Raw genomic sequence first — 25,633 nt, 5'->3', positions numbered from 1 at the left:
GTGGGTGCCTTTGAGGGCCTGAGGTGCTCTCCCCGTGCCCCCCAGACAGCCAGCAGCGTGGCAGAGGCAGGCCTAGAGCACTGCAGCACCACAGGCTCGGCAAGGGTGATCTGCACAGCCACCAAGCCAGATGTGGCATAACAGAAGCACAGTGCGGAGACTGGCATGTCAGAATGTTTATTAATAAAAAAAAAAGTCACAATAACTTACTCCCCTTTGTTACTCAAAGGGCTTGGTATAAAGAGCTCTGGCCTCCTCAGGTAACAAGGTAAGTGAGAGGTGGGTACTTTTCTTTCGTTCTCTGAGACAGCGGTGATCTCTGGTCCCCGAGGGGGTGTGCAGCCAGCACAGGAGCTACCAGCCATGTGGGCCTGGGCAATGGCACAGGAGCAGCCATGTGCTCCTGCCTGCCACTGGTTTGCAGGCGGCACAGACCAACACAGGGTGCAAATGCAGAGTATGTGGACACCACGGGCACTGGATGCCAGAGAGTGTGCAAGGTGCAGTGGAGGAGGACAGAGAATTGGCTGCTTCTTCCCATAGTGCTGAGGGGTTTGTGGAGCACAAAAAGAATCAGCAGGACAGCAGCTGCTTGCAGGCAGGAGGGATGTGGGGCTGGCTGGAAGCAGCCCTGCCTGCCCAGCTGCTGCCTCACACAAGGTCTAGCCTGGCAGAGGCAGGAGGCCAGCTGTAGCTACTTGTCACACTCCAGATCCTGGGCCCCCTCAGCACCCTGGTAGTGCATCTCACAGAACTCCTGAATGCGACTGCAGGCCTCCAACATCATCTCCTCAGGCACAGTGATCACCACACGGAAGAAGTTTGGGTACTCAAAGCACTGAAATGAGAAAGGACAAAGCTGGCAGATTACCTGGGATAGCGCTGGAGTTTCAGAGACCTGCCCTGGGGCCATGTGCTGTGTCAAGCAAGTGAAAACGGTCAGTGTAGGATAGCAGGGCTGGGCTCTTGCTCCCTTAGACTTTTGCTGTTCCAAGCAAATCTCCCATCTCCATCTGTGTAGTCGTGGTGTTGGGAGGGTGACAGGCCAAAGGACTCTGTGTGGCCTATGCAGGACCCAGGGAATGGGCTGGAAGGAGCTAGGGAAGGGGAGGGCACAGATATCCTCAGCCTGTAGTCCCCCCCTGCGCCTACAGAGGTGGGGGCTGGAAACAGGATGAGGAAAGGAACTTAGGCGAGAGCAGTCCTGGGCCTCTGGGGGAGCAGCTTCAGCAAGGAGGTGTGGGGGTACATAGGCTTCGGAGATACAGCTCTGCCAACTTGAGAAATACAGAGCAAGCCTGGAGCTGGGAAGATCCTGGCAGCCTGTCTGAGGGCTGTTGGTGAGCCAGAGACTGCCATTTCCCAGCCCTACACACAGCACTTGGATCTCACAGCCAGCACAAACACACCATTACAGACAATGGGCGCTGCACACACAACTCCCAACCTGTCCCCAGAGCTCAGGGCTGTGAACCGCTGTTGCTTCTTGCCCCTTGCTTTGGCCCCACAGTTCCCTGGGGGTCTCAAGTGTTAGCCTCACCGTGGCTGGCAAGCAGAATACAGACTGCTCCGAGATGAGTCGCTCTGTGAACTCCACATCATTTTCAAACTCAGGGAAATGCTCCATCTCAATCTCAACCTGCAGCAGAGGGATGTAACGTGGCAACCAAGGGCACCAAAACTACCTGCAGTGTCTCTGCTTACCCACGTGGCCCAACAACTCCCCTGTCAAATGCAGCTGTCTGCCCTCCATTTTTGCTCATGATTTGAGCTGATTGGAATGTAAGACACAAACAGAAACATATAAATGAAAACTGGGGCTTCTTTAAGAAGTATTCATTAACTACATAAAGCTAGAATTTCAGTTAAGGACACCTTTAGTAAACAAACTGGTAACACTGGCACAGGTCGCCGAGAGAGATTATGGATGCCCCATACCAGGAAGCATTCAAGGCCAGGCTGGATAGGGCTTGGAGCAAACTGGTCTAGTGGCAGGTATCCCTGCCTGTGCCAGGGGCGTTGGAACGAGATGATCTTTAAGGTCCCTTCCAACCCAAATTATTCTGTGACTCTGTGCAGGAGCAAGTGGGTGAAATGTACCAGCCTCTACTATGTGAGAAGTGAACAACATACTCTGTCCTTTCAAAGTGACAAAGGGATGCATCACCCACACAGGGCAGTGTGAAAATGCATGGTAACAGACACCTGGTGCCAAGCACCAATCTGAAACCATTGACAAGCACTGGCAACAAGACTTTGTGTGAATGTTCATGATCTGGAAACGCTTACCATAAGGTACATGGCTCCAGCGGGACGGACAGGCCGGAGGCCAGGGATAGCTGATAAGGCAGCGTAACAAAGGTCAGCATTGGACTGAAAAGCAGAAAAGAGAAATTTCAAAACAGGAGGAATTCCAAGAAGTAGCTCAGCAAATGGAACCCAAGCTCTGGACTGGGACTATAAACAGGTTTGGCCACTGCAAATAAAGGGACAGGAAATGCAAATAGTAGGGGTGATCATGGCCTTGAGTACAGCAGGTGCAACTGAACTAAGCTTGGCAAGTCAGAGCCAAACATCCTGTCCTCTGGGTCACCAGCTCCAGCTGCAGGGCTGAGCTGTCTGAAACTTATCACAGCCAGTATTTCTGCTGCAGTTATGAAGTTTCCTGCTGGAACTGGATTTGTTGGGCTCTTCTAGTCACAGACAGAACCACACCTCGAGGCAGGTTGGAGAGGGATGATGAGCTAGAGAGATACGGCTCTCTCCAAACAATCCGTGAACAAACTGTGCTGACCTATTACAGTCTGTTTACCTTGAGGATGCTGAGGGTGTTGTGGTAGAACTCAGGAGGTGTTTGGTGCAAGATACGTTCCAGTGCTCCTTGGACAATTGTACAGGGTCCTAGGATCCTTTGACTCAGTCTTAGAAGGCCATCCCTGATCTGAAAAAAACGTGGTGATATTTGCAGCTCAGACTGTGCTTCCCTGATGGAAAGGGATGCTCCAAGGCCTACTCTCTACAGCTATTCACACCCCTCTCTTCAGTGAGCATAGAGCGTACTAAAGAATATTTGCTTGACTACATGCCAGGTATTTGCAGACTATTTACAGTGTCATTCTCTGTTCTTCTGTTGCAGACTGTAATGCCAACAGAGATGACCTTTGGAGCTTCCCAATCTGACTCAAACCAGGCTGGAATACAGCTAATACAAATAAAGCCAGAGCTGTTCCAAATATCACTTTGCATTTCCCTTAGGTTTGGGGCCACAATCCACACTTTTAAAGCCAGGCAGGGACAAGCAACCATAGCTCTTCTACTCACTCAGTTGGTCCTCTCTTCTCCCTCTTCCTCTGCAGAAAGCTCTCTAGGTGGAAAGGTCACTGCAGCAGATGGTTGTTCTTTTAACACAGCTGGACAGATAGCCAGATAAAGCACCGGCAGCACTGCAAGGTGCTTCATTCTTACTTTTAAGAGGAAAATGTGTAAGAGCATATAGAGACCACACACGGACTTCAGGTGCTGGATAAGCCACACAATACCTTCAGTGCACACTGGAGCTATTTGAGAAGGAATTAGAAGCACACAAAAAGAGCAAGGCATATATGAAGAAGCAGCAGAGACAAGGAGCGTGTTACAGCGTAGACATGGGTAGAAGGTCATGTACGGGAGCAGATGGAGTAAGGAAAGGACATAAAAAGCCTAGAGGTGCAGAAAAACCTGTAAGGAATTGGGTGACACCCATGTGAGAGCAAAAGAGTAGTACATGCCTGTATCAGTTAAAGCTCTGGTGATCCACACACTGAAGACACTGCAGGTCTGTTGCTGTGGCAGCAACATTCAGTAATTCTCACCTCATTACCAAAGATATCTCTCCTGTCATGAATTAGGATCCAACCCATCCGCCAGCCAGGGACTAGCCACCGCTTTGCCAAGCCACCACAGGACAAGATTGGCACATTGGTGCTGAGAGTTGCAATGGGTTCATACTTGCAGTCAGCAAACACCTGTGACAGGAACCTGTGTTAGGGCTGTCCCTGCCTCTTGGTGTAAGAGCTGTGGGGGCGTGCATGAGGTTACAACAAAAAGGGAGGCAGGGAAGTGATGGGAAATTGGTGGTGAAAGCTCCCAGCTTCAAGATATGAACAAGGTAAGTGCACTCACATGAAAGTGAGCCGTATGGGGAGAAGAAAGGAGCTGGACATGAGAGGTACCCCGAGGGATGGCACACCAGAGGATTGGGAGCTCCGGACATGGACCCAGGCACAGTACAGGAGAGTGCAGTTATCACTCACCTCTGGGGACCTGGCTGCCATGGCCAAAGGGCAAGCGCGTCACAAAGGACAGGCAGCATGGGGGTGCAAAGGACTGCAAGTGACACTCACCATGTCTCCATAGATCTCGTCAGCAAGGATGGGCACGCACTGTCTTGATGCCACTGTGGGAGAGAGGGCGTTCAGCCTGGCCACCCTGCACTCTCCACAGGAGCAGACTTGACTTTTATTGCAGGGCCTGACAGGGCTTTGAGGGATGATCTGTCCTGAGGCAAAGGGTCCCCATCTTCCTCCTACAGATTATGCATTTGGAGAGCCCAAGCACTGGAGATCCCTGCCCTGGCTGAGCCCAGTTCTGCTCTCACCTGTGGGAACAGGCAGCACAGCCCTCCCACTGACAGGCCAGGTCTCGGAAGCATATGGCTCCCTGTGAACACTCTCCCTGTGCAGAGCTAGAGTGGAGAAATGAGCAGTCCAAGCCACACAGAGCTTTCGAGGAAGAGTAAGACACACGCACTGCATGTTCTTGCCCAACTAAGGCAAAACCTGCACACTGAGCAAGCCCTGCTTCCTGAGCTGGAGTCAGTCATGAGGAGAGAAGCAAAGCCCTAGGCCATGGTGCTGCAGCAATCCAGGCATGGGCAGTGTGCACAGGCACTAGGCTGCAACCCTGCCCCAGACACACGCAGGCAGGCTCACCTGCCAGGATCTTCTGGAGGTGGCTCTTGCTGAACACAGAGCCACAGGGGTTCGACGGGTTGTTCACGATGAGGCAAGCTGTCTTCTCATCTACCAGAGACTCCAAGTGTTTCAAATCAATTTCCCAGGCCTTCTCTGGCTAGTGAAGTAAAGAGAAGGGGAAGTAACGGCTGAGGAACTGAACTTGCCACACGGGGTGAGGTGTGACAGTGTGCCCAGGGCTGCTCATCTCAGCTTCAACCACTTCCTAGACAGAGCCAGGGTATCTCTGGAAAGCAGAATGTCAGGGCTGCCTCCTCCAGGCCTGCCACCACTTACCAAGAGGTTGTAGAGTTTGACCTCAATCCCCATAGACAATGCCAGGGTCTTGTAGAGGGAGAAGCCAGGCCGTGGCACCAGGATGTTCTGGCCTGGGTTGGCCAGCACCGCCAAGGCAAGCTCTATGGCCTGGCTGCAGCCGCTCGTCAGGATGACATCCTGCAAAGAGCACATAAGAGTAAGTTGAAAAGCATGGCCACTCCAAAGTGCCCCAGACATGTAGGAGTAACAAAGTGCTCAGGCTCTGCCAGGTGACAGCTTCTCAGCCAAAAAGCCAAGCCCAGAGCCTGACAGAAAGCAGGAATCCCCCCACAGGCAGAGAGCTCAGCCTCCTCCCAGGGCAGCTGGAGAAGGGCCGGGGGCAGGGGATGGCAGCAGCGGCAGGCCGCTGCAGGGCACAGCTAGGGGCTAGCCTTCAGCCCTGCAGCTGCACGGGGGAGGGCGAGAGCCAGGGCAGGGCCCCATGCCCACAGCCTGGGCAGCAGCGTCTCCATGGGGCACACGCACCTGGGCCTCCAGCGGTGCCTCGGGGCAGCTGTAGTACGCGGCCACTGCCTGCCGGCAGGACTGGTAGCCTGGGGAGAGAGGAGCCAGACAGCGGAGGTTGTTGCAGACCCTTTCCTTTTCCTTGCCAGCACAAGGCTTACAGCTGCCGCCCAGCTGGGGGGTGCCCGTGTGTTAGCGACACGGTCCCTAGATGGCAGAGACTGTTCTGCCTCGGGCCCAGCACGGTGCAGCCCCGGGGCAGGGCCAGGAGCAGGGACAGGCCCTGGGTAGGGAGGCGGGCGCCGGCACCAGCATGTCCCGGACACAGGCCTGGCAGGAGCAGGGTGCCGGGCAGCCCAGGAGCCGCTCTGACACCGCCGAGTCCGTGCTCCGTGCATGCTTCATGCTCTCTGCACCAACGGCGAGCCAGGCTCACCTGTCTGCGAGTGCGGGGAGCCCGAGGGGAGTCCTGGTCAAGGCGGATCAGAATGGAACTGGGCTGCAGCCCACAGCTGGGAGACACGGTCCTGAGCCCTTCTGGGTGCCCAAAGCCCTGCCTGCTCAAATGGTGGTGGGAGCAAACGGCTTCTGCGGGAGGCTCTGGGCCTCAAACAGATCACACAGGTAAGGGCTTTCAGGTGTTTCTGGGGATAACCATGCTTGTGTGTTCATGGGACTGTAGGCAAGGGCAGCTGCAGGGTGCTACTGGGAAGAAGTCTGTGGGCTCCATATACCTGCTGCAGGGCAGGGGCTAGTACCTGCTTTCATCTTACTCTCACAGGAAAAGCTTTGTCAACTTACCAACAGATGGAGCATAACCGTTGTAATGTCCCAAGTCCAAAACTTCCTTCACAGCCTGTGTGACCTCATCATTTGTGGGAAGGTTTCCAAAGACCGTTGGGTCTCCTTTTCAAAGATTGAAAAACAGTAAAGTTCTCACTGATCTGTGACGGGCACAGAGCTGTGTGGCTGGCTGGCCTATCCCCAGGTGTTTGCACAAGCTTTGTGCTTCAGAGCCCGTCAAACTGCCAGCCACACAGTTGACCCCACTGCCTGGAGGCTTCAGCACTATGCTCACCTAAGGACAAGGAAATCATAGCTTTCCTTGGGTTGGGCTCCACCTTCATGCTGTCTACAATGGCTCGGACAGGATTGAAAGTCTTCTTTGACATTTCAGAAGCTCTGACAGCCCATCTTGGCTTCCTGCCCTTCACCTTCCCTGATGATACGCTGTTCCCATTGGTCTTGAGATGAACATCCAGCATGGGGGCATGATCTCCATGGCCACTCACTTGGATCAGGTACGAGTCCATCTTGAGAGCTGTCAGTGGGAAGTGGATTTCTCGGGCTTAGTTAACACATGCCAAACAAGGGATCTGACCATTTGAGGACACAGCCCATGACTCTCCAAAAGTAAAACTTCTGAAACCTTTGGACCTTACCTACTGCCTATGGACAACTCAGTCAGCAGCAGCAAGTAGGGCTGTATTCGCAGCCAGGATGGAGTGAAACTCCACATGTGAGTGAGAGCACAGTGCAGTGGGAAAGATAAAGGCACCTGTCTGTGCTAGCTGCACCATTGCCTAGTATGGACTTGCTGTGCTGAGGAGGAGCAGGTCCCCCTAAAGCCAGCAGCCAGGATTTAGCAGCATGTTGTAGTCACTGCTTGACTGCAGATTCAATGTTCCATCAACAGAAGGGCCAGGTTACCTCCCTCTTTCCCCCAGCTATCAACTTGCACACATCAAGCTGCAACCACAAGGATCAGCCTACGGCGTGTGTTCACATCCAGAATGTCCCTTCAGTCTGCAGATGGAAATGCAGCACTATTTAAATCAAATCTCAGATGCCAAAAAGGTAGTTCCGGTCTAATGTTACTAAGATGCACTGGGCAGTGGCAAGGTATAGGTTACAGACACTTGCCTCTGTCAGCAGAGCAACAGGGAGCAACAGCCCAGAGGCCCTAAATCAAAAGGCATTGCTCAGAAAGGGGAACAAGCCTGGTACCACCAAGAGGGAAACAAGGAGGTGGCATTGCCCCAAGAAGAGGGCCTGTAGTCCTGCCCAAGGCTCAGTAACAAGCAAGGCACAGCAGAGGAACAGCAGCCTTCTGTGCTTCAAAGTGCATGCACCCCAGAATGTACACCCAGAGCACAAGCCAGACCCAGCCAGCAAAAATCTCCCTTACAAACTGCTGCTGACTGAGGACTTTCACCTGCAGAAGGTTAGGGACAGGACACAGGGCAAGCAGAGACCTTGTGAGCCACCAAGCCCACTCCTGCTGATACTGGCACACTACCCTGAAATCCTGCCACAAGGATTACACAAGGATGTAATCCTGCTTATGCTCTTTGTACTGCCCTGGTTCTCTGCTCCATTGAAAGGCAATTCAGTGGCCCTTTCCCGATGGCAGTTACTTAGCCCCACACTTGCAGATACTCACAATGCAGCTATTCCTTCCTTGCTGCAAAAAGTGAGGTGGAGGGTTGTAGCATTACCTGGTTCAGGCAACTTCTCACTGCTTTAATGAAGTCTGCACCTTGAGATGTCCCATGCTGCTGCAGTTACTCCACCAGCAGTGCCTCATTAGCCTTTTTATAGTAACTGAGGCAGATCTAATAGGGTCACAAAGCAAGACTTAAGTTTCTCTGCTGATGATACCTTCTGGGTCTCCTTTCTACCAAAAGAAAGGCAGCTGAAGAAATGTGCAGCAGTGCTGCATAAAAACTGAACAGGGAAATGAGCCATATATCTCAGTTCAACAGCAGGGCTGAGTCCCAAATGCACAGCACAGAGCCCATCCCAGCAGAGCCTTTGCACCACCCTACAACTTGGTTCTCAAGCAAAGGGGAGCTGCAGACACGAGCACAACATATGCCTTCAATGTAGGCAGCCAGGGAAGATCTCCCCACTTCTCCCCCTGATAAGAAGCAAGGAACCAAAGCATAGCACTTTACCTTCTACAGCACAGAGAGGGAGCCACCAACAAGCTTGGGGGTCCAGTCCCTACTTTTCATCCAGGACAAATCCCCTTGAGAAGAAATTCCTGCAAATTCTTGCCCATGAAATAAGCCTCAAAACTGGGCGTTGGGACTGAATCGTTTAGCCATTGGCTCACAGAGAGGGCTGCCCTCCCCACCCAAAAAAACGCCCTCTCCTCTCCATTGCAACTGTGTTCCCTCCAAACACCTGGAACATGCCCGCACATTAACTCTTTCTGGGGGCAGGCTACAGGGGGACACAGCCGGGCTTCCTGGGCTGCTGTCCTTTGGCACCTGCTCACTTAGCCCTGAAAGGCTGCGGGGGCCAATCTGCACAGGGTCCGGGTATTCCAGCCCTAGCACCTTGTAATGCATCAAGAGTGAACTGACGGACCCCAAAGCCTGTGGAAAGCATCAGTCTCTCCTGAACTCAAAAAGCTCTGGGCTCCCAACGCACCAGCTGTGAAAGGACAGTTTGTGGCATTGCTACAATTAGGAGACATCTACCTCCACAGCCTGAAGGGAGGCAGGCACTTCCCTGGCTGGTGTCTTGGAGGCACCAGGACCTGAAGGGTTAAAGAAAGCTCAAGTTGCCAAGGGTTTGTTCGTTTTGTTCTCCCCTCCCCCCCCCCTTTTTTTTTTTGGATTGCTGCAGGGCCCAAGCAAACTCATGGTTTTAGCAGCTAACAGAAATGATGCCATTCTTCCCTCTCTGATGGTACTGCAAAGCACAGGTGACACCATTCCCAGAAGACCTCTTTTCATTAAGCAATGTGAAATCTGTGCTTTCCTGTCCCTTGACTCTTGCAGGCCTGGGAGAAATAAGAGAGGCACCCACACCCTCCCTAGGTTCTAAGGGCTGCTCCAAGTTTTCCCTTACTGCCTTGACAGCAAATGGCCAGAGACCAAAGAGTTGCTCAGGGACAAGAGGGAGCCTGCTAATCTTGCACAGACCTGCTGATGCCTTTATCGAGAGGCCAGCGGTCACAGTGATTTTTGCCCGTTTACACCTGCTCCTGCATGGGAGGAGGAAGGACCACCTGCGCTCAACTCATGCTCACTACACTGCCAGCAATGAGGCTGCACCCCCCCAGGTGCAAGCAACGGCCCCTTCACTCCGCACTGGGGCTGGGGTGATGCTGCTCAGAAGACATGACCTGCCATTGACCACAGTGATGCAATGGCACTGCTGGGGCCACAGTGGGGGCTAGGGACATGGGACTGGCAGCAGGCTGGGGGAGGTGGTGGGGTGCAGCCAGCAGGTCTGGCCAGGGACCCCAGCCCCAGACTGTCTGGCAGGCCTCCCACAGCAGCCACACCCCGCGAGCTCTGGATAAGGAATGGCACTTTTCAGTAACACTTCACAGAGAAACGTTTTGTATTGAAGCTGCTTGGGCTCTCTTCCGCTGAGAGCTGCACAAGTCCAGACTATTTTCTCTCTTCCTCTTACTGAAGCCTGACATGAGCGACCTTCAGAAGTCCATGCAGGCCCTCTCCATGCACCTATGGGTTATGTTTTTGCTTCCCCCAGCTGGCCCCATCTGTTGCCATGTTGCAGCCCTGCCAAGGTTAAACGTGGCATTGGGAGGCCTCAAGGACAACGCTGAATGTTCCGCCTAGCAACAACCCTGAAGCTGACGCAAAGCCTCTACCCGTAATACTGCATGGTGCAGTGGGGTTCAGGGGAGGGCACCGTGGGAGCCTGCTGCCAGGAGGGAAAAAATGTTGCTCTGGAGACATAGGTAGACACAGTTACATAAGGCTGAGAACCTGGCCAGAAGTGGGGGGAGGACAGTGGTGTACAATGGGATCATTGGGTTTCTTCTGCTGTTACTGTGCCTTTCTCCTCTCTCCGCAAAACTGCAGTCCTTCTCTGGATGCTCTTACACAGGGTCTGCAGCCCCCCTCCCCCACCCCCCCCCACCCCCCCCCCCCCCGCCTTGTGGTGCACAGACGCTCCCAGGGCTGAAGCGTGAGTTCAGCACTTCGTATTCTACAAATATGGCCAAGCCACCCCTTTTGTGGTGCAGTGAAAGAGCTGGCCATACTCCGCCAGCTGCATTTCTGCCAGCGAGGCAGCTGGCTGTCTTGACTGCCAGGACCTCTGCACCCCACGAGCCCTGACTGTCCTCCCTGCTGCAGCTTGCTCCTCTGTCTCAGTAGCTCTCCCCCACAGGTACCTTGTTGCATACCTCATCTCCTTGTTTCTCAAGTAGCTTGAGCAATCTATTTCTGTCTCTTCCCAGTGGAAGGAGAAAGTAGTGATGGCTTCAATGTTTTTTTGGTACTGCCCTGCTCTGGTACCAGGACTGCCCAGAGTCCTGTTTCTGTGAAGAGAGGCCAAGCCAGCACGAGCAAGCAGCTCCCTTTTCCAGGCTCAGCCACAGTTACAAAGCAGGACTGACAAACAGCTGCTGGAGTGGAGCACAGGCTCAAGCATCACTGCACTGACAAACCCGCGTCTCTGTCAGGCTGCAGGTAGGACATGCACCAGCAGAGTTCTGCCCATGTGCTCTGCATCCTGTTCAGGGTGCACTGCTCCAGGGACAGTCACCCGACTGGTACACTGCACAAGAACCCACCAGGGCCAGTAACAAGTCACTTTACTAGTTATCTCCTCACATTTTGCTTTTATTTTCAGCAACTTCTGTCTGCTCCTTTCTGACACTGGTACAGCCCCAACCAGTTCAAGGCTGGTATTCACAAATAGGCTTGTAGCCTAATCTGTTTAGCTGCATTTCCAGCTGAACCAGCTTTTAATAACCTAATATGTGAATTTTCCTTTTTTTTTTTAATAATAAATTTATTATTAATCTCTCATTTATATGAGCAAACAGCCATGAAGCCTCCTCAGCTCTCATGAATTTTGTGACTGTTTATCGATTGCCACAGCGTATTTATCTTTATAACACTGCAGCAAGTGTCCTGAAATGCAAGGGACAAACCTCATCTGTAACAGGGCAGGTCACATAGGCACTCTGAAAAATGCACTTATTTACTGTTAAATCTGCCTTGCTTTGTGGACAGGGCTGCTGTGTCAAACCTACATACATATGCATGAGTCTCTGATCAAACCGTTATGATGGCTGTGCCTCCAGCAATCTTAATTGCCCAGCATTCACCTGAAATGGAGCGTAGTACCTGTTAAGTCTGCATAATCAGAGCAGAACATCAGCTCCATAAAAACCCAGCTAGGTTCTACAAAGCTGTGCAAACATTGTGTTTAAGAGCCAGAAAGATTGCACAATCCACGCAGACTCAAAGCTAGTAACTCAGTGACTCAAAAATGTAAAGTACCTACTTTATCTATCTGCCTGTTCTTAGGATCAGTTTTGATTTGATCTCAGAAATTAAAACCTGAAAGACATTAAAAGGCAAAATGCACAGTCTAGCTGGAGATGCCTTACTCTGGAAAAAGAGACCGTATACAGCAAGCAGTTTGCAGGGTGCTCTCACCGCCTGCGCGGGCTGGGCCATGGAAAGGGCAGCACTGGCATCTGCGGCCCGACTGATCTCTGCACTTCTTTCCAAACAAGGTGGCTCACACTGCCCACGAACGCAGGGTGTTGCAGTAGGGACACTGATACTCTCTGTCTAGGCTCCTGGTAGAGCTCTCTTCTGCAGGCCCTGGGCCAGGCTGAAAACAGCTGCGTTAATACACCTGCCTTAATGAACCCTATCTCCTGCAACTACAGTCACCCTCTGCCAAGAAAACTAGGGAATGTAAAACCAAATGCTTTCAATGACCACGGCATCTTGTGGGCCTCCCACAATACCAGTTCTGCAAATAGTGCTGCAACCTGATACCAGCTGTACTGGGCAATCCAGATTGCTCTCCCCAGCCACAGAGGAGATGCAATCAGCACTGGGGAGGGGAAGGAGGGTCCTTGCATGCTCAGCCTGGCACAAAGTCCTTTGCAAGCATGCTGAGAGACATAGAGTGCATTCCAGGTGTATGGGGAGTTGGATGTACTGGTGAGCTACAGGCCCAACAGCCACAATGAAAGACCTTCAAGCCCTGTTACAGATGCTAAGAGGATTGCTCCACAAAGTGTGAGTGTTAGTGGCTCCTGGGTACAGACACAGAGAAGAGAAACACCTTGTCCATCCAGCCTTGTGTTTTGCTTACATCCAGGAAAACATTATGTAAGTTCATACCCTGTGTTTGAGTTATGACTTCAAAGACTTGAGCTATTGCCTGCTTTGTTGTGGCAGCTGCCCCCCTGATGGCCTTGAAGCCACAGGGACAGTGACCAGCCAATGTCATGGGATGGAAAGGGGCTTGGTGGCTTTGCAGGGCGAGGCGACACTACAAGCTTGCAGTGACTGGGGTGGGCAGCACCAGGCACCGCCTTCTCTCAGAGCACAGACAGGCCAGCCCCTCTCTTGTCTGAATTTGAGCCCCAGTAATGGAAGACCCACCATCTGCCCAACCAACCTACTGCAGCAACAACCACTGCTCTTCTTACAAAGTGGTGCACTCGGGGTGTGTGTGAGAAGTATTGCCTTCTGGGGGGAGTGCCAAAATCACCTCCCTTTTGCTTCAAGCTAAGCTTACTGCTTCCTGACCATGCCAACAACAGACAAGGCAGAACAAGACTCCCCTCCTCTTGAAAGCAGCTTTTTACACGTTTGCAAGTGTTAAGACACCTCCCTATTAACAAGCTTCCAAGTTGTTAACAGACTCCTGTTCTGTGAAACAAGAGGACTGGGATCAATCTTTTTCTCATAGGTTGTATTTCTAGAGTTTTCTTTTGCTTTCCTTTGGATCCCCTCCAGCTGATCCAGTCACCTCTGGAAACACAGTGTGCAAGACTGGAGGCCTAGCCAGCACTGCAGTGGGGAGACAGAAGAATTTCTTCACGTGTCATACATGTGACATTCCTGTTTATACACCCTAGCAATGTTAGTTTTTTTCGCAACAGGATGACATTGTGAACTTGAGTTCAGTTTGCCATTCACAACTACCTCGGTATTTTTTCTGCAGCACTGCTGCATCATCATCATGCTGCGCTTATTGTTCCTGTGATTATTTATTTATGTGGGACAGTCAATAAATCCGGCTGTGCTGTTCAGCAGTGATTGTGCTACAGCTCCCAGCTGCCTCTACACTGCAGAAATATGAGGCAGTTCATGACTTGCTCCTTACACTTCATCCTCCAAGTTCCCAGGGAGGGCACTGAACCAGGTCAGAGCTCTTGGCCCATGGCAAGCCAGGCCTGGCCCAGCCCTCCCCTTAGTGCAGCAATGATATCAGGAGCAGCCAGAAACAGAAAAGCCAAAACCAAAAGAAATTAAAAAGAGAAAACAAAGAAGAGGTGAAGATTAATGTCAGTGTCCTCAGCTTCTCGTTGTTCTCTTCCACTGTCTGGTACTTGTTGCAGTGAGAATAGGAACCCAGAAGACAATGCTGACCACGCTCAGCTGTGGTACTTGGAGCAGGAGTAAAGTCACACGAAACAGATAGCAACAGAGGTGGAATAAGATTGACTTGGTTCTACAATACCATGCAGTTTGTACCTCACTTGTTAGCAGCACTCTAGCGAGACACAGAACGCATCACCAAATGGACAGAGCAGTGCTTCCCAGCTCTTTGAACGAGTAATTCCAGCACATCACAAATTCCAAGGCAAGCTTCAGTTCAGGTTGCTGGATGACCAGCAACACTCTGCCTAAGAAACACTCTGCCTAAGAAAAACTCATGGTTATTCAACATAGTTGTTCAAGTTCCTCTCTCTTGTGGCCGTTAAAAACTCTACTAAGCAAAATGGCACTGCCCATGATCCTAAAAGTATGCAAAGGGTTGCTAAAGCTTTTAAGCTCATTCTATGCATGGCAACAAGGAAGCCTGGGTTCTGGCACATGAACACGAGTGATGCGACATATGTGCACCAAAAGGCATGGGCAACACCCTCTCTGCTGAGCATCTGCACTGTCTCCAGAGCCCTTTTCCTAAGCCCCCTATAGTCTTCCCATTTCCTAACTTCATCATCATCATACTGATACGGAGAAATAGTGTGAAATGGGGACAATGGACATCGATCGTGATTGTATATGTCTGCTCAAGGAATGTGGGTATGGTGACTGGTCATGGGTGCGGTGTCTGGTCACATAGGCACACAGCCTTGAGGAGACACCTGCCCTTCTTCCTCTGACAAAGGGGCTATTTATAAAAAGGATGAGAGACATTCCAATGCTATCTAGAGGGAGGGAGTGCTAAGTCTCCTTGCTGGAGGAGACCAGATGGTCACAAGGACATGAATCACCTACAAACCTGCAAGACCACCACAGTCCAGGCAAAGGACTGATAAGCTAATTAACATACGAAGCGAGAGTAAGCGGGTTTAGGTAACAAATATGTATAGGCGTTAATTGAATATTCATTTGTTTTATTGTATAAATGTGAGATGGTTCGTCACTTTGGGCATGCACGCTTGTGGAGGAGCGATCCCCCGTGCATCTGCGCGCAATAAACATACCTACTTTGTAACTTTCGAGTTATAGAGTCTAATTCCGTACATCAATACAACTCCTGCCCCTTCTGAACAGGGGGTTGAACAGAGTTATTTTGCTTTGCTTCTCTCTTGTCCTCAAACTAAGTAAACTTCAAGACAAGTTTTCAGATCACCTGTCCTTTGTGGAGTCAGGTGAAATGTTGAGGAGAGTGCTCTACTATGCCGAGGTGCAGAAGTACTACAGTTCACAGGCTTCTCATGGTATCAGTCTATACGGTTGGTGCTGTTGCTCCTGCAGGAACAGAAGGGTGAAGTAATCTTACTGTTGCCACCAATCTTACAGATGGAAGAAATGAATTTGTGCATCTTAGTGACAAATTTGGACCTCTTGGGGCACATATTCAGATACTGTGTCTGAGACCTCATGGCATAATTCTGTTTCTCTAAAAGTCTCTTGTTTTCCTAAACGCAACAAAAGTATTTCTTCGCAATGCTAAAGCTTTTCCAGGCAGCGTTTAGTCAGACTCCTGGATAAAAGCATTCCTTCTGGCTGTGGAATTCTCAGTGCTTCCTTCTGCGTTTCCAATTTGCCCTGTTTATTTTTTCCCCATGACACACAGCTTTTCCTGAATCACCTCTGCCCTTACCAGCCCTGGTAAGTGCTGACACTTGTGCATGGGTGAGATCTTGGGCACTTGCCTCCACTCCAGCGACCACCAATAAACAAAGGAGTAGTTCATCGCCTCCTCCGCTGGAAGGTGGTGGCTGTGCTCAGCAGCCGCCTGCGATGGGACGGCCACCAGTCCCACCAGGCAGCAGGACATTCCTGTGCATGAAAATGGGGTGCCAGTAAAACGGTCACATCATATTGCCTGAAGTGGCTTCCAGCAAACAGACACCACAGAGGTCTATCTGTTTCTGTATGGGTGAATAGAAGGTAATGTATCTAAAGAAAAGTACCTGCATGCGGCCTGCAGAGAGCTGAGCTGGAACCTGGCAGCCGCATTGCAGGACAGATCCCAAGGTGTTGATGACTGTCCACAGGAGACACAGGCTCTGCATGCCAGGACACTTGGAGAAGCTGCAAAATGCTCTGCATTGCCAGGGGGAGCACAGCGCGAGGCAGGGGCAGTCGTTCTGCCCTGGTATAAACCCCTGGTGCACTCATGTCTGGAGTGCTGCACAGAGATCTAGTCACCACATCGCGAGATGGGTGTAGGGGAGGTGGGAGAAGGCCCAGAGAAGAGCGGCGGGCACAGCAAGGGAAGTGGGGTCGCAGCGAGGGGAGCAGGGCTGCTGCTGCGCGGGGAGGAGTGAGAGCCTGGGCGCTGGGCCCGGGAGGGGAACGGGGCGACAGGCCAGGGCTGGCGGCGGGCGGTGCCGCGCAGGCCGAAGGCAGGACACCAACCCACAGCACCGAGACAAGTGGCATTATGAAGGCCAGTGGCCGCCCGGCTGCCAGCGGCCGCGCCGGGGGGAGCTCCAGGTGCGTGCGACGGGGGGGCCGAGCGCGCCCGCGGACACGGGGCCCGCAACGGTCCCTCGGGCGGGCCGGGCCCGGCCGGGCTGGGGGGCGTCACCCCGCGGAGGAGCCGGCCGTGGCGGAGCGGGGCCAACCCCGCGCACCGCGAACGGGGCGTCCCGGGGCGGGCGGGCGGTAAGGGGCGCGGGCAGGGGACAGCGCGGGAGGCGCAGGCGTTCGGGAGGCGGCCGGGAGAGGAGGGGGCCCGGCGGGGCGGGCGGGCAGCCATGAGGGTCCCGGGTGCGTGGCCGCTATCCCCGCCGCTGTCTCCCCTCAGCGCCGTGCCCGGAGCGGAGCCGGAGGAGCCCCCGGGAAGCCGCACCGCCGCGCCGGGGCTGCTGAAGTGCCGCCGCTGCCGTTACCTGCGCACGGGCCGGGGTGAGCGGGGGCGGGAGGGGCTGTGGCGGCCGGGTCCTCCGTGCCGCTGGGGCGGGCCCTCTCGCTCCTGCCCGGCGCCCGGACCGCCGGGGCTCGGTGGCCTCCGCGGGGGCCGCGGACCCACCCCCGCCCTCCCCTTGCAGCCTCCTGCCAGGCAGTGCAGGCGCTACTGGCCCTGCTGGCCCTGGTCTGCGGCTCCGTGTCCTGCGGCCCCCCCGGGGGGTACACGGGCCTCCCCGACGCGGGCGGCATCTATTACTACCAGTACGGCGGGGCTTACAGCGGCTTCAGCGGAGCCGAGGGGGAGAGAGCCCAGCAGCTCGACCAGCGCTTCCACCTACTGAAGCTGCCAGCGGGAAGGGCAGCGATGGCCGCGGGAGGGGCCCTCCTGCTCTTCTCCTGCCTTCTCGTTTTGGTTGGTGTTCTACGGCTACCCTGGCATTTCCCAGCGTGGCTGCTACTTGAATGCATCCTGGACACAGTGATTGCGGTTGGCATGGTGCCCGCTCTGTACCGTTTCTTCAGTTTTCTGCTGGGGGTCTATAATTCACCGCTGTGCAAAGAGAGAGAGCTGTTGTATCAAAGTAAAGGCTACCAGGGCTTTAAATGCAGCCTGCACGGGGCAGAGATCGCTGCTGGCCTCTTGGGCTGTGCAGCTGGCATGGCATACCTGCTCGGGGCCGGCCTCGCTGCCAGGGCATACAGGACAGTTCACAAACTGAAACAGAATCCAGAACAATTATATGAGGTATAGAATGATTCCTCCACTCCAGTAACAGTCATGATTTTTGCCAGCCTCCTTGCTTTTCCTTGCTTCTGGGCAGTGCCTCCTTAAAGCTGCAGCAGAACACACACAGAGTATAGCTCTAAATATGGTACAGTCAAGCTGTTCCTAACTTGAATCTGCATTATTGAATCATTAGTGGACACTAAGTTTAGTCCGATGGCTTGTCCTCATCTGGCAGCTGTCTCTTTAGTAGAGAACGACTGTCCCCATGTAGGTGACTAGCAAGCTGCTTGCTCCCCGCACAGCCTTCCTGTCCTCGGCCAGCTGGCTTGCTCTCCAGCAACGTCTTGCTGGAAGTACTGCTGCTATGTACTTACACTGGTGAACAGCTTTCTGTAGCTGAAACTGTCCTTGCAAAGAGCATGTGACTGTTCACTGAGATCGGTGGCAGCTAAGTACTGCTTCCTCGAGGGCCTCTTGGAACTTAACAGGGCAGTCTGGAGATGGCATTTACAGAGCTATTGGAGAATCCTGAAACTTGCAAAACAATGAATACACTCAGCCTAGCTTGCGACAGAACGCCTTTTCCAACTCTCCTGGCAAGGGCATGTTTTTTTATGAAATGGTCTTTTATATAACTTTGTATACAACAGTTTCGCTTAAAAAGATGCCCCGAGTTGGGATAATCAGACAGAAGCTTTAAGAGCTCAAACAAGTGGCTGAAGATAGAAGTATACTTTTTTCAAAATACTTTTTTAATATACAAGTTGGGGAAATGAGATTCTGCTCTTGTATTGTTTTTTAAAAAAAGGTGAAATTTACTTTGTAAAAAAAAACTTCTATAGGAAATTTAACAGGGAAAAGTAGCACTAGAATCACAAAATCATGCGTCGGAATGAAATGTCACTTCAGAGTAGTGTCCACTATGTGCACTGTCCATATGAAGATGGAACCGCCACTGGTCTCACAGACCAGTTCTGCCCGTATTAAAAAAAAAAACCCCAAACTAAACATACCAGAAATGTGCTTTGTCTCGGATGGATCTCAGGTTTCACTGGCACCAGTAACAAAATCTTCCCAATTACCAAAACCATGGAACATTGTTGGAAGTAGAGATACAAAAGTAAAACAAATGCTAACTAGGAACACACCAGGTACTCTGGGGTTTGTTTGATTTCTCCTCCCTTTTGAGAAGCTAGATGTACGGAGCGTCTCAGCACAGGGCTCTGTATGGGCAGTCCACTGTGGTCTTTAATTCTTTTAATGATTCTGTATTTCCTGTTTGCAGCAGCTACTTCTAGAGAGCTGTACAGTACTATTTAGAGCAAGTTCACAGGGCAGGATTCCTCTGGCAGCATACAGAAAGCTGCCTAATAATTGGTATTATGGATTCTACCCTCACAGTGTTCTGGCAAGTAGCTTTTGTATGCAAGGCTGATGAGTGAAGTAGCACAAAGAGCTCAATGAAGGAGAATCTACAGCACAGCTACTGCTAGCCGCAACTATGTTTGACTTTGATATTGCACAAATTCCCCTCCAGCACAGTAACGGAATCAGAATATATGGTTAGATGAAAGTAAAAATCTTTATTGCTACGTCAGCTGAAAATTTGATGCAAAAATATTCTTCCTTCCTGGACTGCTCTATACATCTGAATAAAGCATCAATGGAATAGTGTTTTCATTCTTGTGTTATTTGCCCCTCCAAAGCAATACATAGGCCACAGTGCTGAAGGTGCATTCATTGCACAACCTGCTCCCATACATGATAAAAATGGGGATTATTATAGGTGCATGCTAGAGTGGGATACAGAAAATATTCTCCTTTTTAAAACAAAATCATGAAAAAAGATTATTTAATTAACAGTTGATGTGCTCCAATATTTCTTTAACATGCACTGGGTCATACGAGTCAAGTTAAAAGTTAACTTTTAAAATGCGAAAAAAGAGGAAAAAATAATACTGGACTCTTCAGACAGCAATGGAACAGCAGGCAACAATTCCACAAAACTGAAGAGGTTGGCAAGTGACAGAAGGAGTGCAGAAATTCCTGAAGTCCGAGGACATGAGGTATGGCCGAATATCCTGTGTACTAACGGAAGGATTTCAGGCTTCACAGCAGCCTGTCCCCATGCTTCTTCCTGGAACAGGATTTTACCCTCCCCATCTAGCTGAAGATTCTGATCAGGTCCCAGCAATCTGTGACACTGCCTCCATCAGGCCTCGTGCTGGGGGCAGCCTGGAGGCTCATCCCTTATCCTTAATACTTGGGCCCCAACTACACTCACTGAATGTAACCTTTATGGGTTCCTTTTGTGAAAGCCTTTCTGGACAGGACAGGGCAGACAGGTCAGTGCCTTTAGAGTACCTGCTCTCAGCGAGCATGGCCAGAACTACTGAAGAGATAAGACAAATGAACTCATCAGCCTTAACGTGACTGTGCCCACACGGAGCACAGCAGGTCTGGCATTGCCTAGCAGGGACAAGACAGCCTGATGACCCCAAGCTGGGAGCTTCTCTCTGACAGCAAGTCTGTTAATGAATGGGACATTCTTAGTGATGTGGCTCTGTGGAGATGAGGTATCTGCACAAGAACCACATAGAAAAAAATCAGGCAAGAGACTGAAGAACAGGAAGAGAACTGGGAAAACACTCTATATCCTCTGCTATGAGTCCTTCACGGGACTTGCCAATTCATACCTGTTCCAACAACAGCAGTGTTCCTAGGGAGCTTGAAATCTAAGGTGGTGTTAACAAGTGAGGTGAGGAGGACAAAGGAGAAGCTTGCTGCCTCCAGGGAGGAAGGAAAAGAAAAGGGGTTGGTGGAGGGCAGCACTCAGGATGTGTTGCCCAGGGTAAGACTAACAGTTTGTAATAGTAGCTTAAGCAGAGAAAGCCATGGACTCCACCTAGCGTGCGAGAACAAGCCATGTTCTGCCCTGACAGTTCACACCCACAGAAAACAGCAGCTGGCTGTACTAAACTCCCTTTCTGCTTCAAAACCAGAAACAGCACTGGAGAAAGTCTAAGTAGGTATTCCTTGCATTCCATTCTGACACCATCGTGAAGAAGAGGAGCAGCTCACAAATCTGCAAGCTCCATTGCAGAGTTCTGGTTTATTTAGTCCTTCCCCACTGAGCTAGGTAGAGCCATTCATGACCACCTCCTTGTGGCAACGCCATCTGTCCGCGCAATGCCACTGGTTCAGGCTGGCAAGGACACACTGGATTTTCCACATAAGTGCAAGAAAGAGAGGCCTGATTTGCATTAACACCTACTGCTCTCCTAGTGCAAGGTTTGTCACAGTCTTACTCAGAAATTAGTATTTCTGCACTTTGTCAGTCCCACACTGCACAGAGGCTGCTTTGCAGCCATGTCGGGTATCAGAAAGTGTCGGGCTAAGCACCGGTATTTGGTAGAATTCTCACCAGTGACAAAATTAAAAGTTGCAGTCAAATACATTGGGATGAACTTTTTCTTTCTGCATACTTATATGAAGAGAACATAAAAGAGATCTGGGGTTTAGTTTTGGAATCTTTTCTGCTGCTGTTTCTCTGCCTAAGGGATTCAAATGCTGCTGCTGCTGTGATTCTAAGAACTAGCTTTTCTCTCCATTTCCAAACGAAACAGGGATTTAAACAGCCAAAATTTGTGAGAGTAAACTTTGGGAAAAGTTGGGTTGTTTCATAATTATACTGTAACTAGCACAAGGTATCTCCTAAAATGTTGTGCTCTCATGTGTGGTAAAAAATGCATTTTTTTTCCTAGCAAGAAGAAATTAAAGGTCCTTTGAAATCTCAGTAAAACTCCATTAGATTTTGTCGAAAGATCTATATTGACAGAATCCCACAAGTAGTCTGCACAGTATTGGCTTCTGAGCAAGGCCTGAATTAGGTCCAAAAACATACAACTCAAGCCCCTCAGAGCTCTTGAGAAGAAACTTTCAGGTTTTCTTCATAAATATAATTAATAAAGAAGAAAAGGCACTAGCCCACATTACAGTCAGGATTATTTACCACTGACATGACAGGGGCAGTTGCTGTACGGCTCTGCCAGCTAGGGAAGACAGATCTGCGTGCCACGGGGGCAATGGTCTTTTCACAAGCCTTACACAAGATGACAACATAGGCAGCCAACTTACACCCTGCACCAGAAATCCTAATGGAAACACAACACATCTGCTGAGTGCAGGCTGGCCAGTTCACCATTAGCGGGACCATTTTAAACATCTTTTCCAGTGCTGATAAAGATGTTATTAAGGTGAAAAGTTCTGTTTTTCCTTTTGCATTGAAAGCTGAGCAGGAACAAGTACGCTTTCACCTTGTTTGTGGCCAAATTGGGCACGTACCATGAAATGCAGGTTGCTGTGGCTTTGGAATAGGACTTCTGTTTTCAGGGGGAAGCAAAGATGCTGTAGCTGACAGCGCAGAGGTTTGTGTTGGTAGAACAGCATTGAATGCATCCCCAGCACAGGAAGGGCAGTCCCACTGCTCACTAGCCTTAGAGCAACATACCACTGCTTACAACTTGCTCTCCTCTTAGACAGACTGCTTCACTGGAACAAGCACGAGCTCCTGGTTTCGTCCCACATCTTCTGGATACAGGAAGCCTCTACTGTGAAGCATCCATGATAGAGGTGGCCAAGCTGCTCCTTGAACTGAGTCTGCGCTCTGCAGCTAGAAGCACAAGCTCTACTTGTTACCTTAATCAACCAGTCCAGAGCTGATCTTCCCTATGCTCCATGTAAACACATCAGTAGGCACCTGCTTATCACTCAGCTGCGTATTTTCACACCCTTCATGGGCTGATCCCATCATAACCCTCACTCTAGATTGCACCAGTGCTCCTCAGAACACTGGTACCCTGAGTTTTCCACTGCCCTCACCACACCTGCTGTGCAATGCTCTCTCCCTTAACCCTAAATAATAAAGTGCTGGGCTTAAGAACAGCTTAAGTGCAATCAATAAAAGTGCTTGCAATTAATGTAGGAAACCATTCTTAGGTCAGCTTCATTACAACTGGCTGTATTCTTTCAAGGAATAACAAAGTCAGGTGCTGGGCAGGGGGGCTGCGTAAGAAATATTCACAGGACTCCAAACACTGAACATTGCCCTCCCCTTCAGCAGCCTCCTCACCCCTCCCCCCCACCCCCATATGCCAGCCCCTTTCCTGCAGAGCTGGCAGAACCTCAGGGTTCAAGGAGTTACAAGCAGGTGGTGGAACACCTGCCTGCTTCCTAGTGCTTGCACAATTTCCAGACAGTCCCTAACACAGAGCTCAGCTGCTGGTCTGAGTGCTCACAGAACAACTGAGACTCTACAGTGAAAAGTGGACAGCCTAGACCTTAGCACTCCCAATTCTCCCTCAACGACTCCATTAAGGAAGCAGCAAATGCTTGTACTCCTTGCAGGGCCCAGCTCCCCTTGGAGGGCAAGACAGCCCCTCTGGGACAGAGCTTCCTGGGACAGACAATGTGGGAGCAGTACTTGTAGGGTTACAAAGCTGTGTCAAACTCCTCTGGCAGAATCGCTGCGTGTTCCTCTTTCTGCTCCTGATCCAATCCGTTCTCCTGGTGCTGCTTTATTTGTTCCTTTACTTCCTCCTCCAGATCAGGTGGCACCACAAATTGATCTTCTGGTTCCATCTGGGATGGAGCCGCAAAATAGCCAGTCTTCTTCTTGGGTGCTTCTGTGGCTACTTCAATGAGGTTGAGGCTCTCCTCCAAGGGCACTATGGAGCCATTGGAAAGCTTCTTTCCATAGAGACAGCATGTGGAAAGAGATTTTTGAAGTTCACACTTTTCCTTGACCCCTCTCTGCACACTGTTGCTGTTTACACTGTTCTGTCTCCGAATGATGAGGACAAGCCCAGAGTCATCCTCTGGCCCTGGAGCAGAGGACCTGTACTCTGCAGGAGGTTCAAACTCCAGGCCCTTTCCTTTACAGCAGTGGATGTCCACCTCCACCTCCACTTTACTGCCATTTGTCATCACACCTTCCACAGGCTGTTCATCATCGCTATCCAGACCATTATCAGACTGGTTGCTGGAGAAGGTGGCACTGGAAGGTTGGCGCTGAAAGATGCTCGAGGGGGGCACAGGATGTAGGCTGCAACGTCGCTCTTGTCGTGGTAGCAAACTGCCATCAAGACCAACAGCACTGTGTTCATCTGAAGCAGTAGAGCCCACCTCACTGCTAACCTCAGAAGCAGACAGTTCACTGCTGAATTCTGAAGCAATTCCACTGCTAGATGAAGATGTCACTGGCTTGGTGGCAGAGGAACTAAATCCCCCAGCAACTGGCAGAGTGAGGCCATGCATCTCACATGTGCAGCTGTCCTCACTGATGTTCAGACACACCACCATTGCACCTACATTGTCTTGGCACCCATAGCTTTGGGCTAAAGTGCAGAGTTTCTTCGCAGCAGCTAGTGGGTCATGTAGGTGGCGCACAGCTGAGATAGCCTCTGCGTAAGACAGGTGTTCCCAGAGAGATTTGTTCCCTAGAAGTAGCAGCTCATCTTGTACAGTCAGTGGAATGGAACTGACATGTGGTTTGGGCAGGATCCAAGGATGCAAGTACGTGCAGCCCAGCATCCGAGTACAGCAAGTCACACCATTGACCTTATTATCCTGCAGACAAGAGAAACAAGGCAGCAGTGTTAGATCTGCTATTAGATCATGTGAAAGCAGTCTTTCCCCTGCCCATATACTGGTTTGGAGCCTTGATAAATGCCAGTACATTTATACTTATATAAATAAATATATACTTTATACTATACTCCTACAGTATAGGAGAAAGGGATTTAGGCCCAAGTACCACAGAACAGAGATTCACTGTTCCTGATCATCAGGTATGGCAATTGCCCATCATCCATGCTGGCAATAACACACTTTTCTCCCACAAGACTTTTTGTGACATTCTGAAGAATTGCAGCAAACTACTCTGAAACGTGCAGTTAGACTACCTGCAGCACATTGCTCAGAGAATCCCACTCATGAGTCTTATGAAACTTATTTTTTCAGTATGAGCAAGATAGTGACTTTTCACTTTCTCATTGCAAGGCAGATTATCCAGACATTAAATAATTTGTGTATTTTCTGAACTATTTCCTTCTTTATTAACATATAACTGCATCCAGAAACTACAGTACAACCTGAGGAAGAAACAACAAGTAGGTATCTCACACTACTGCTGCAGCTTGGAGGTACTGCCACCTTCCCGTTTCTGCTAGACAGCCCCCTGGCCTGCCTGGCACTAGCCTCCTGGACAGAAAACTGCCCGCAGCCCTCAGTCCCTTTTCCAAGTCAGTGCATACAGAGTACACAGCTTCCCCATTGTTTTGAATTTAATTTCTGTGTTCTTAATTTCTTTCAACACAAAGGATGCTTCTTAACATCCTTTGGGTGTTAAACATTGCTGCTGCTGCTGCTGCTAAGTAACCAGCAGAGGACACATGCAGGGAAGTCTCCTTAGACAATGATTTCACTTTTATTTTTCAGAATCCATTTATCACCCAGTCTTTAAACCATTTAATGTGCTACACTGATTTCACAGTTATTTTTAGTCAGAGTGCTACGGGATGTATAGCACCTTGCAGAGCCATAATTTATTAAGAGATTATCCCCCTGATTATAAAACCTGATACTCTTTTAAAAAGACCCACTGAGCGTAAAGCTAGTATGACTGGCACTGATTTCTCAGATCTTCACCAATGACATAACTTTCCAGTTCGCTGCAACTTCCCTGTTATTTCCACGTTTTTAGAAAGCTACCCTTTACAGAGTTCTCCAGAAAT

The 25,633-nt window shown here is 50.7% G+C and overlaps 3 protein-coding genes across 10 annotated transcripts in view; 1 reads left to right on the top strand and 2 right to left on the bottom strand.

Annotated features, from left to right (window-relative positions):
* Positions 1–161: 161 nt before the first annotated feature.
* TAT (tyrosine aminotransferase) lies at positions 162–8,841 on the bottom strand. 2 transcript variants are annotated; one of them, XM_027801965.2, is made up of 13 exons: positions 8,732–8,823; positions 8,273–8,389; positions 6,853–7,095; positions 6,576–6,680; positions 5,796–5,863; positions 5,289–5,447; positions 4,971–5,109; positions 4,383–4,435; positions 3,852–4,004; positions 2,813–2,941; positions 2,290–2,373; positions 1,541–1,639; positions 162–838 (listed from the first exon to the last, which is right to left on the bottom strand). In XM_027801965.2, the coding sequence occupies exons 3-13, from the start codon at positions 7,085–7,087 to the stop codon at positions 695–697; spliced, it is 1,368 nt and encodes a 455-aa protein (XP_027657766.1). In that variant the 5' UTR covers positions 7,088–7,095; positions 8,273–8,389; positions 8,732–8,823; the 3' UTR covers positions 162–694. The 2 variants fall into 2 exon arrangements, with proteins under 2 accessions (XP_027657766.1, XP_027657761.1); XM_027801960.2 differs by lacking the exon at positions 8,273–8,389 and having other exon boundaries at positions 8,732–8,841.
* Positions 8,842–16,376: 7,535 nt separating this feature from the next.
* MARVELD3 (MARVEL domain containing 3) lies at positions 16,377–19,509 on the top strand. Its single transcript, XM_055726575.1, has 3 exons — positions 16,377–16,696; positions 17,010–17,110; positions 17,254–19,509. The coding sequence occupies exons 1-3, from the start codon at positions 16,377–16,379 to the stop codon at positions 17,862–17,864; spliced, it is 1,032 nt and encodes a 343-aa protein (XP_055582550.1). The 3' UTR covers positions 17,865–19,509.
* PHLPP2 (PH domain and leucine rich repeat protein phosphatase 2) overlaps positions 19,399–25,633 on the bottom strand; it is a 40,950-nt gene continuing 34,715 nt past the window's right edge. For 5 of the 7 annotated variants that reach the window (XM_055726565.1, XM_014277889.3, XM_014277899.3 and 2 more), the window contains one exon: positions 19,399–24,467. In XM_055726565.1, the coding sequence (XP_055582540.1) occupies positions 23,331–24,467 (1,137 nt within the window). In that variant the 3' untranslated portion in view covers positions 19,399–23,330. The remainder of the gene's footprint in view (positions 24,468–25,633) is intronic. The other 2 variants (XR_008735089.1, XR_008735090.1) reach the window with 1 other exon arrangement.

The sequence above is a fragment of the Falco cherrug genome, chromosome 14, assembly GCF_023634085.1.
Source record: "Falco cherrug isolate bFalChe1 chromosome 14, bFalChe1.pri, whole genome shotgun sequence".
NCBI classification, from domain to species: domain Eukaryota; kingdom Metazoa; phylum Chordata; class Aves; order Falconiformes; family Falconidae; genus Falco; species Falco cherrug.
This window is presented reverse-complemented; position numbering and strand designations above follow the sequence as displayed.

Excerpts from the sequence above, each read along its gene's own strand:
- TAT (XM_027801960.2), bottom strand. The coding sequence starts at position 7,087 with ATGGACTCGTACCTGATCCAAGTGAGTGGCCATGGAGATCATGCCCCC. Across the intron at positions 5,448-5,795 it reads AGGCACCGCTGGAGGCCCAG|GATGTCATCCTGACGAGCGG; the intron begins GTGCGTGTGCCC and ends TGCTCTTTGCAG. Across the intron at positions 839-1,540 it reads TATTCTGCTTGCCAGCCACG|TGCTTTGAGTACCCAAACTT; the intron begins GTGAGGCTAACA and ends TTCTCATTTCAG.
- MARVELD3 (XM_055726575.1), top strand. The coding sequence starts at position 16,377 with ATGTCTGGAGTGCTGCACAGAGATCTAGTCACCACATCGCGAGATGGG. Across the intron at positions 16,697-17,009 it reads CGCGCCGGGGGGAGCTCCAG|CGCCGTGCCCGGAGCGGAGC; the intron begins GTGCGTGCGACG and ends GTCTCCCCTCAG. Across the intron at positions 17,111-17,253 it reads TTACCTGCGCACGGGCCGGG|CCTCCTGCCAGGCAGTGCAG; the intron begins GTGAGCGGGGGC and ends CTCCCCTTGCAG.